The 12306-nt window shown below is 33.7% G+C and overlaps 1 protein-coding gene across 1 annotated transcript in view; it reads left to right on the top strand.

The window, feature by feature from the left end:
- The window catches only part of LOC149171895 (3-hydroxyisobutyryl-CoA hydrolase-like protein 5), a 281986-nt gene extending 271331 nt beyond the window's left edge, over positions 1–10655 (top strand). The window contains exons 13-16 of the mRNA XM_089426124.1: positions 9999–10100; positions 10234–10275; positions 10416–10522; positions 10613–10655. Of these exons, the coding sequence (XP_089282250.1) occupies positions 9999–10100; positions 10234–10275; positions 10416–10522; positions 10613–10655 (294 nt within the window). The remainder of the gene's footprint in view (positions 1–9998; positions 10101–10233; positions 10276–10415; positions 10523–10612) is intronic.
- Positions 10656–12306: the final 1651 nt, after the last annotated feature.

The raw sequence follows: 12306 nt of genomic DNA, 5'->3' as shown, positions 1-12306 counted from the left end.
ATCCCGAACGAAGATCCAACTTGGTGAAGTAAATTGATCCATGCAATTCATCCAGTAATTCATCAATAACAGGAATGGGGAACTTATCTTTAATAGTGAGCTTGTTGAGCTCCCTATAATCCGGACACATGCGCCATGATCCATCCTTCTTGTGCACCAATACTACTGGAGCTGAGAAAGAACTTTGACTTGGTTGAATTATACCAGCCTCTAGCATTTCTGCAACCATACGTTCAATTTCACTTTTTTGGACATAGGGATATCTGTACGGCCTGATGTTTGGAGGAACACTTCCTGGAATCAGATGAATAGCATGATCATGATCACGCATAGGTGGGAGACCTTTGGGAGTCTCAAATACCTTGGAATGATTGTCCAGGACTTTTTGGAGATCTGGAGAAATAGATGATTCCAATGTGGAAACATCTAGCGAACATAATTGTGCAATTACACCTCTTTGCTCCTTTTTAAGAAGCTTTGTCATGCCATTAGAGCTGATTATCTTTCCTGGTTTCCCTGCAATACCCCTTAATTCAACTTCCTTTCCTTCCATAGAAAATTTGATGAAAAGTTCTTGAAAATTAAAAGCTATTGTACCCAAGGATTGTAGCCATTGGACTCCTAGTACAACATCAGCACCTCCCATTGGAATGGAAAGCATTGGGCTAGTCAATACATATTCTCCCATGGATAGCTTGATATTATGGCACTTTCCAGAGAAATTTATTGTTCCTCCATTTGCAATCATCACTTGACACTCTGGTGCTGGATATAGGAAGCAATTCAATTCTTTTGCTACCCTACAATGAATAAAATTGTGGGTGCTTCCTGAATCAATCAACACTATTACCTTTTTCTTCTTGATTTGTCCTTCTATCTTGATGGTTTGAGGAGTGGTAATTCCCGCCAATGCATTACAAGATATGGTCGGATTTATTTGTTCTTCATCTAGGCTTTGTTCCTGGAGTATATCTTCTTCTTTTGACCTTTCTTGCTCCTTTTCTTCTTCCTCTTCACAATCTATGTAGAATAATTTCTTCTCAGCACACTTATGACCTTTAGTGTATTTGCTATCACAACTGTAACAAAGCCCTTTTGCTCTTTTTTCTTCCAATTGTTGTGGTGTCAACCTTATAGGTTGTGGAAGACTAGGGGCAACAACACTTCCGTCTTTATAGTTGTGAGTGGTATGCTTCCTGGTTGCCATAATTTTGCTTTCCATTTTTCTTGCTAACCTGAATGCCTTCTCTAATGAATCAGGTTCCCAAAGGAAAACATCATGTTGGATATTATCCTTTAAAGACCCTATGAACACATCAATCCTATGCTCCTCTGGAATATCTTTTACCCTTATGTTCAATTTTTGGAACTCCTCAATGTGCTCCATTACTGAACCCTTTTGTTTGAGACTTATCAATTGGCTAAAAAAAGTGTTGCTTTTTGTATCTTCATAATGTGCTATCAATTCTTCCGTAAAAATTGCCCAAGTGATAAATTGTTTACGAGAGAAAAGCCATTGATACCATACAAACTGATTTGGTTCCAAATATACAGTTGCCATACGTACCTTTTGTGCGTTTTGCACATTATTGAGATCGAAGAATTGCTCCATCTGTAATATCCATGTGGCGGGATCCTTGCCATCAAACTTCCTCATATCGATTTTTGAAATATGGTGATTCTTTGATCCAACATTAGCGTCTATGGAATCATGATTAACATTTCTTTTTTTCTCATCATAAGTTTCCTTTACTACCTTTTCACCATTAGTGACCCTTTCTTGTAGAAAATTCTTCAATTCTTCCATGTCTGTCTTCAAATCTATCTTCAAATCTGCCATCGAATCCTCCATATTAGCTTCCATGCCCTTTATCTTAGATTCCACGCCATTTATCTTAGATTCCACGCCACTTATCTTAGCTTCTGTTAGCTTTTGTGAGCGTGACATTTGTTGCACTTGTTCTTGTAATTTTGATATATCATGTAGCATTTCTTCCTCTTCTTCATGAGTCATGCTAGAGCTTTCAGGTTCCTTACTAGGTGTTTGCATTTTCTTTCCTCGGGGCATCAGTTACTGATAATAATGCTTTACTATGCCCTTTGAATTCCGTTAAACCAAGCTTACACAAAAATTTAAAAAAAACTACACACCTTTTTTTTACTTTATAGAAGCCTGATATTGAATTTGATGTATCTCTGTAATTTTGGATCCTTCAGTTCTGAAATTGCTACTTGTAGTAGCCTTCTGTGTCCTCTTTCCAATGCCACAAGTCTGAGCCAAATTGGATTGTCCAAGGAAGAGTTATGTGAAATCTCCCACAGTGACTTGCTTTTAGCCTGGTTCAGTAGAGCGAACTTGTACGACGTGCCACGAGTCACTGTTTCAACCTTTGAATCTGAAATACACACAAAAGCAACTACAGTCTATCCTCTTTCTGTACCTTCTTACGAAATTTCAATCCGATTCCCAGAGAGAAAGTTATGACGATTCTCCCCAGGTCACCTGTTTTGAATGTAATTCAGGAGTCTGCAAAAAGACCAACTTCCTCAGATCATATCTCCGCAAATATTGCACTAAAAGCTCTGAAATTCGGACCCAAGGTTCAGCACGATTTCTTCTCAAATGGGTGTTTTTTGCAACTTCTGAAACGTCACAGAAAAAACTTTATAGCGAAAATGCCACAATGACCTGTTTGGAGCAGCAAAACCCTAGAATCCAAAGCTCCGATACCAAATGTTATGAAACCAGCTCAATAAAAGATAGAAAAGATAGATCAATGCCTTAGAATTCAGCCTCTTCGAGGGGGCAACCTCCTTTACATTACATAAATGAACAATTCTTGGATGATACAAATGACAAAACCTCCTTTCTATATATAGGCGTCTAAGGAGTCACAATATAATCCAGCCGACCTAACAATAATAATATAAAGCCACAAAAATAACAATAGAGGGATTCTATGGGGCACATAAATAACAATATGGGGGTAATAGGGGCACAACAATATAAATAAGGGGTATAACTACAATAGTAATGGGGTAATCACTAGTATTATAGGGACCCAACAGGATCAAAACATCTGTTATTGTGCTCAATACCATAGGGAAATACCATTGTAAGGACCCTTGGTATTTAAAATAACATTGTGTGGAAATTGTATGCGTCGTTACTTCTTCATAATTGCGTGTGTACGCAACTTTGCTTCACAGAACCGGCATATACTCTACATTGCTTCACTAAACCTGAATGTGTACACTAATTTTCTTCATAGATCTTGTGTATACTCGAATGTTCTTCATAGAACCTGTGTATACTTGACTTTGCTTCACCAAACCTGTGTATACTTCTTCAAAATTCCTTTTTATCATTTCCCTGTCTTTGAACTGCTATGCCTTTGACCAAACTTTTTGTCATGTCTGTAGACACATTTTGTTGACATATTCATCAGGTAGGTTGCCATCAAAGGAAAACTCTTCAAGTAGGTTGTCATCAAGGACAACACATCAGTCATAATGCCAACAATCTCCCCCTTTGGAATTGATGGAAACCACTTTGGTGTATGGTCGCCACCACCTGTAGATACTTGTAAAAGACATTTAAGAATAAGGGACTGAAATAGGCACCATCTTGTTTTACTCTGAGTCTAAATCTTTCTCATATTTATGAGAATTCAGTTCTTCAAATACATATAATTTGTTTGGATTTCTATATCCTCTTGCTATGACTTTTCTAGTTAATTCATTCATAACCTTGCACTTGGTTGATGTAGACACAATTATATTTATCTTATATTCCATTTTAACTACAATTAGAATATTCTTCTTTAGCCCTTGAACGAATAAAGCATCAGTTGCTCCTCTAGTTTTATTAATTTTGGATTTACCTTGTCCTGGAATTTTTGCTGAAACATTAGTTCCAAGAATAACATTACCATGTTGGTTTTTCTTGAGAGAATCCATTTTACTGTTATCTCCATTCATGTGATGAGAACATCCACTATCAATGTACCATTAATCTTCTTTTTCCTATTGATTATGACAAATGTTGGAGGATCCATCTTTTTCAGGTCTTCTAACATTAATGTTGTTGTCTCGTTGCTTACCACGTTGTCTGTGCCGATCCATAAACTTGTTCCTTCATTCTTTTGTTATATGCCTAAACTTGTTACAAGCGTAACATATTATATGTTTCATATTCCTTATATTGCAAGCAATGGCTTGGTGACCAAACATATTGCAAGAAAAAAATATCCCTTATGGTACCTGGAAGTTGATGATCTTTCTGTGAGATGGTTATTAGCTTGAAACGTTCTACTTCTGCAATTTGCTGCAACATGTCCATAATTATGACATATAGAACATTCAACGTTATTGATCAAAGGAGAAAGTCGATTAACACTTCTATAGTTAGGAGTAAATGATTTCCCTTGAATATTTTCTTTCCTTAGTTGTTGATGAGGTTGTCTACTTATCTCTTTGTTGAACATTTCAAATTTGAATTAGAATTCCTTGCCACAGCTTGCAAAGTAGATTCTCCATCAATAGTTTCATGAAAACCAAGATCATATTTGATGGCAGGAGACCTTTGACTACTAAGAATATTATCCAAAATCTTAGTAGTATCTTGAAATTGCAAATGTTTATCTTTTTCTTCTAATTTACCTTTTAGGATATTTACCTCAACCTGATATTTATTTTCCTTTTCTAGATACTGCTTCTTCATAATTTCTTCAACCCTTATTCCTTCCTCCATTTTCTGCATTAATTTGCGAATCTCTTCTTTCAACCCATTTTCTTGTTCTTCAAATGCTTGAAGTAGTTCTTCATTACGCTTATCTGATTTTTCAAGATCTGCTCTTAGATAGACGACCTCAACTTCAATACCTTCACAATATTGGTTAGATACAATACCAACATGATCCTTGCTATCATAAGCCTACAAAATATCTTTAAGATTAAAAATATTTTTCAAAGAAAGATCAAGTTTTGTTCTAAGACAAAAAATTTCTTCTAATTTGTCTTCTTTTGAATCAGCAACTCTATCTATATTTTTGGACACATTTTTAGAGATAGGATTACCTGGGATTTCTTCATGTATTTGTTCTAGCTTATCCCACACTTGTATTACAGTAGTATTCTGAATAACCTTATTCAATATTGAATCAGATATGTTACAAAATATGTTACTCAAAGCCTTACTGTTCTTTTGAACTTCCTTATCTGCTGGAGGAAACTTGGTGTAACCATTGCACACTAGATGCCAAACATTGAGATTCATTAAATTATACTTCATCTTTCCTTTCCATTGTTGATAATTATCTTTTCATAGCATAGGAACATCTGCATTGTCCATTGATTCTAACTTTCTTGATTTGTTTCTTCAAGAGGTATCATTTTTTAATATGTTTTCTCTTTAGAGTGCTTACTTTCACTTTTACCAATAAGTGCGAGCTTAGTAGTTTCATTATCATCATCACTATAATTATTTCATAGACAAGGAAATGGATCACATTTTGAAAAAAAACCCATACTTGATGATGCTTTTCCTTCTTCATTCTTAATCAATAGAAAGTGGGTTTCTCCCAAAATTGAATATTTGTTGACATCATCTGATATATTCTCGTCAAAGTTTTCAATAAAATTAACCTTTTATTCAAGGCCATCGAACTCATTATTACTTTTATCTTCAAATGCCATAAGTAAGTGACAATCTTGATTAGAATCACCTTCTTTACCATTTGAAAGACCATCATTGTCTTCATGTGTATAAAAACTTCTCTTATTTTCAAACCTTTTCCTATTTATTTTTGCAGCTTCTTTTCCTTTCTCCTTATTTTTTCTATAGGGACACTTAGCATCATAATGACCAACTTCACCACAAGAAAAATGTTTGACAGGAAGCTTACATCTAAATCTATCTAGTACCCACTTGGAGTTTCTTTACAAAGTTTGCCTCTTCTTCTTCTGATACATAACATGATTCTTCCTTTTCTTTTCCTTTTGCAGTAGATTTGAATGTTTCTTCTCTCATGTCTAAAGGACCACCTTTCCTCATCTCAAATGTTTTCAATATTCCATGGAGTTGATCAAGTGTGATGCCTTTTATATCCTCCATTTATTCAATAGAAGAGACTTTGGAGTCGAACTTCGGAGTTAGAGATCTCAAAATATTTTCAACAACAGTAGCATCTTTTATTTCTTCACCAATATTTCTCATGGAATTAAAAATTTCATCTACTCTAAGAAAAAATGTTGCAATGCTTTCATCATCATGCATTTTCAATGTCTCATACTATATTCTGAATGTTTGAAGTTTAGAACATTTTACCTTGGTGTCACCCTCATAACTTTGGATAATCTTATCCCACATTCCCTTTATTGTGTTCAATAGCATTCCCTTCGCAAACTCAGACTCTGCCAGGCTTCCCAAGATGGAATTTACAACTTTTTCATTGGTTTCATACTGTTTCTTTCCTGCAGTATCTAAAGGAATAGAGGTTGGATATTTATGTCCACTTTCAACGATTTCTCATACATCAACTCCTAGTGCATGCAAGTATGCTCTCATCCTAACTTTCCAAAAAACAAATTAGTTCCATTAAATATAGGAGGTCTGATATAAAATACTCCTTCGTGGCTACTCATCTTAATGGATTTCCTTCAGGTCATCAATATTTTGCCCAAGGATCTTCCCTGATACCAATTATTGGGAAAAATACTTGGGGGGGGGGGGGGTTGAATCATAGTTTCAAACCATTAAACTTTTCAATTTCATATCTTGATTTCTGTATGGGACTTTACTGAAGGGAACTCGCGTGTGTACATGATTATTATTCATACAACTAGCATATATGCATTAAAACACATTTATTAGTTAATTCATATTCTCTTTACCTTGATTCATGAATCAGTACTTCATTAAGCATTAAATAAATAGTAACCATGCACAATAAGAGAAAAATAAACCATCGCACATGAGGACTAGGTTTTAAGGTGGAAACGCAATGTGGGAAAAAACCACTGATGTTGGTATCTTTGTCTTGTTTTTAATATAAAGAAAAACTTCTTACAATCTTGTGTTGGAGTAGACTCATACTAGCACACAGGAACCCACCTGTAGAAGGCTACAACCTTCATTCATTCTCTAGCACCCACTAGAAGGGAGCTCCAACCCCTTGATCTCATTTACCAACACCCACCAGAAGGGAGCTCCAACCCCCTGACCTGATTTAACAGCTACCACTAGAAGGAAGCTTCAAATTCCTCATTGAAGGCTCCAACTCTCAACACTTCCATAGACCACATTTCATAAATTTTCATACTGTATCCACTTGCTACAAGACATCATAACTGTAAGCCATGTCTCATCAAAATTTCCGACTGGACCCACTACCAACACTTAAGCTCAAAACCAAACATCAAAATTGAAACTAATCATTGTAACAAAACCATTGAACCAACCAATCACTGAAATCCAATCACTGAATCAAATGAACCAACTAAAACTCAAATCAATCAACTTAAACAACCATAACAATCAGATCAATGTAACCAAAATACCTATCAACATATTGCATATCACAGAAACCATATTTTGTTACTACAAACCCTTATGAACCATATATCAAAATATATACACTACTTTACAGTAGGAAACCCACGTGCGTATGCACTTTCCATGATGCATACCCACATACAGATCTTAAACCGCTGAATCCTGAAAATTGAACCATTGTCACTCTGAAATAAATACTGAATCATACACAAATCCACCGCTTCATTCTGAAACAATCGCAGAACATTCACTGAACTTCAATAAAAAACAACAAGTATCATCATCATTCTTCAATAAATCAATCCTTAATCGAAAGATCATTTTTTAAGCCCAAAAGACTTCATTGACAAACAACAAAAACATAACAAGAATGATTAAATTGATCAGACGACCTTTTCATCAAAACCCTAGTTTCTGTATGCACTTTCCTTAAAACAAATCCGCTGTATACACGCTTTTCAAGAAACAAACCCGCATATAGATCAGAATATATACACAACTTACCAGTATAAAACAGACATGTATACGCGCCCTTCATGCTATAAAACCTACGCATATATTTGCATTTATTGACACAAAATTTCGCTGCATCACAGAAATTCAGACATAGACAAATCTTGGCATACATAGAAAAATCATGTGTCAAGACACTATCAACATAGACCAAATCACCTCATAATCAAGATGGTCATCTCAGATCTATTGGATCTTATCTATCATCAAATTCTTGGGTGCATACTTGGTTTTAGATCAAGCAAAACATCAAAAACCAAATATATGCATATTTTCTTGAGTTCTAACTATTCATAAAATATTCATCACTTGCACACTTCTACCACTTTGATCTTCATCTCCTTATATAGCTTAGCCCTTATCCAATACCACAGGTCAAAACCATATTCTTGCTCATCCTAGATGAGATCAAAGCATCTGTTACTGGGCTCAATACCACAGGGAAATACCATGGTCAGGACCCTTGGTATTTTGAATACCATGCTAAAGAAAAAATGTACACGCCTTTCCCTCTTCATACATGCGTGTGTACACAGATTTGCTTCACAAAATCTACATATACTCTACCTTGCTTCACCAAACTGGAGCATGTACACTACTTTGCTTCATAGAATCTGTGTGTACTTGACTTTGCTTCATAGAACCTGTGTATACTCAAATTTTCCTCACCAAACGTACATATCCTTCTTCAAACTTCATTTTTATCATTTCTCTGTCTCTGACCTGCTATGCCTTTGATCAAACTCTTTGTCACATTTGTAGACACATCTTGTTGACATCTTCATCAAGTAGGTTTCCATCAAAGAACAACTCATCAAGTTTCCATTAAGGACAACCCATCAATCATAATGGCAACACAATGATCATAGTATGGATGTTAAATTAACCCTAAACACTTAAAAATAGCAAATCTTTGTTGCTAGAATATCTACTTTTGACATTACAACATACATCTAACTAACAAAAGAACACCTTAAAATGATATTACAACTCATCACACATTACACCTTTGCAAGCTTCACAAATAGCATATAAATACTCACATAAAACAAAATGTTTTAGAATAGCTTTATAGAGAAATTAATGCATGTAATTTAAAACAAAAAAACAAATCTAACTAAAAATAAACTTTGATACTAGAAATACAACTCATCTAAAAGTCAACCTTGAAATATACAACACACATTAATTAGCTAAAACATTTAAGATATTCTAACAATATATGCCTCTAGCTTCTTTTAACATAATTTGTAACCATTTAAAAGTAGCTCTTATTACACATAAACATGTAATTCATGTCTTCATAAAACATGTTTTGACATCTATCCATGTAATTTTCAAAATCTTTTGACATCTATCCATGTACTTTTCAGAACCTATAGCTTATTTGACATTATTTGGTACCATTTAAAAAATATCCCTTATTGCATAGAAAGATGGAAAGAGGTAACTCATATATTCATCGATCATATTTTGAAATACATCGATGTGTTTATTAAAACATGATTCCTGGAACAGAGAAATGTGCTAACCTTTCCTGCAAAGACTGGATTCATTTTAACTCATCCCTTTCATTACACAATATCTCATAAAATTAAACTTCATTTTTTTTGTAATTGGCACAATAACTCATGGTTCAGACAATTTATGTTTAAAATTTCAAATTATCTGTAATTTTAGAAAAATATATGGTTTAGACAATTTACAAAATGTACTTGGTAGTCTCATTACTACTTATTTTGTAAACCTTCGCCTTTCAGGTTCGACAAGCACGCAAACAAACACTTGGCACAATAACTCATGGTTCAGACAATTTAAGTTTAAAATTTCAAATTATCTGTAATTTTTAGAAAAATATATGGTTTAGACAATTTACAAAATGTGCTTGGTAGTCTCATTACTACTTATTTTGTAAACCTTCTCCTTTCAGGTTCGACAAGCACGCAAACAAACACTATTTGAATGTCTCAAAAAAGAGTTTCGTCTCACAATAAACACATTGAGAGGAGTAATATCCAATGATGTCTACGAGGTACAATTTAGATTGTTGACATTCAAATAATTTATCAAATTTCTGAAATGATAATGTTTTATTGCTGACATCGAAACTATGAGTTCATTTGTTCAAAATTTTAAAACATCTCACTATTTTGTGTATTTTGAAGGGTATTCGAGCTCTCATCATAGAAAAAGATAATTCTCCCAAGGTTTGTTATTCAGTCATTGTAAGGGCATTTTTTTCATAAAAGAGTAAAAAATAATATTATCTTATTAGAAAATAAGACACATTATCACTTGTATTCACATTGTAATCAGATAAGGTTCAAATAGCTTGTACTCTTTGCAGTGGAATCCTCCCTTGGGTGAAGTCACCGAGGAAAAGCTAAACTTGCTCTTTAAGACACTCGAGGAAGAATTTGAATTACAGCTACCCATCGAGTGGAAAATATCATGGTTAAAATCTATCACATTTGATTTCATTTGAAGTGTGGTAGTGTAATTCTTATTTTTGGTTTTACAATTTTCATTGGATTTATCTTGTAGGTGGGAAGGAAAATATGAGAATCCAGGCTACAACACCAAGTAATTGTTTCTTTCTTTCGGATTTAGCTGATACGTTTTAAAACTGAAACACAACTCTGTGCTTGTCAGGTGCCGACATGATTGTGAAGTTCATACGATAATGACTCAGCTTAAGTCTCGAATGTAAAACACTCATTATTCTGAACTCCACTTAGTGAAAGAAGCAAGGAACTTCATAAATGTATTTGAAAAGTATAATAATTAATTTTTCGAACAATATTTTATTCCAATGAGAGAGACAGTAAATCATATTCATAACAAAGTGAATTATACTTTGAACTTGGTTTTTATTATGGTTTAGGGTTCACTCGATGAAAACATTTCTTTGAAAATACTGATATAATTTTAATGACAGGAATTTCTACCATGCACAACTATATTATAAAAAACTAAGATTAGAAGGACCAGTGAAAAAATAATCATAGAAAATAGAGGTTCTTTTAATATTTATTTAGTTTTGGTTGTAAGCATGTATAGAAAATTATTTAATTTTAAACTAAAAGAAACGAAAACAAGAGAATTGAAGCCTATTTACAATGGAACTTCTATCCTTTTTCCTCACCAATATCAAAACTAAAATGAAATCAGACCCTGCACCTGGATTTAGAGACCTGACATCATTAGGGGAAGAAAGTCTCTTCGCTAATAGCTACATAATGTAGCACAGGTTGCAAAAACAAGACATAACACTTTACCTTGCTATCAAGAAAAACATATCTCATGTATAGAATATAGAGCAGAGATAAGCAGATAGTGTCAGATAGCCCTTAAAAGAAGAGTGGACAAAATAACCAGAACCACCAAGAAGAAGTACAAGATAATTCACCTCCTCTTTGAGTAAGATTCAATGTTTAGTCTAAACATAGTTCCAAAGCCTCAAAATAACAATCCCTCATAAACATAAGAAAATAAGTCGAAAAATACAAGAATACGAAGAAAATACGGGGGAAAATGTAAGAAAATTAAGTTGGAAAATAAAGAGTGTTTCCTATCACAGAGGATATATCTTCAAGATCTATCGTGCAAGCACACCTTTTATGAAATTAGTTTGGAGAGGGAATCAAATTATTCAAAATTTTCACTGGTTAGAGATGGACGCCAAACTATTTCATTCATTGTTTCTCAAAACTCTAAAAAAAAATACAAACAAGTGTAAATATCCAACGAGTATGGAATAAAGTTAACAATTAAATCTGCAATCTCTATAAAAATCTCCACATTGTTCGAATATAAATTTATATAGATTGTAAATATCCAATCAATATGGGACAAAGTTAATATATATAAAAATACCCAATATAAACTTCTTCCAAATTAATGCATTCTTATCTTGATATGATTTTACTTTTCCATTATTACATGGATTATAGTAATTTGAAAACAAGTTTGAATATGTTTATATATCAAGTACATATTTTTCATAAATAATAAGAGTGCATACACTAATGAAAGCAATGAAAAAATGCTTAATTAAATTATTCAAAGGTACATGATTATAAAAACCCAAAACCAATAAGAATAATTATGCTAATCTTTAGCTCACACACACAACATACTCATGACACACACATCACTATAAAAGATAACTCCAACTAATAACTAATTGGATCTGATAACTTGAACTTGACTCAATAAGTTCAGTTAATGGGAGAGAT

This window comes from Pinus tabuliformis, chromosome 4_2, assembly GCF_031772625.1.
Source record: "Pinus tabuliformis cultivar Carrire ecotype Pingquan chromosome 4_2, CPIR1, whole genome shotgun sequence".
NCBI lineage: Eukaryota > Viridiplantae > Streptophyta > Pinopsida > Pinales > Pinaceae > Pinus > Pinus tabuliformis.
This window is presented reverse-complemented; position numbering and strand designations above follow the sequence as displayed.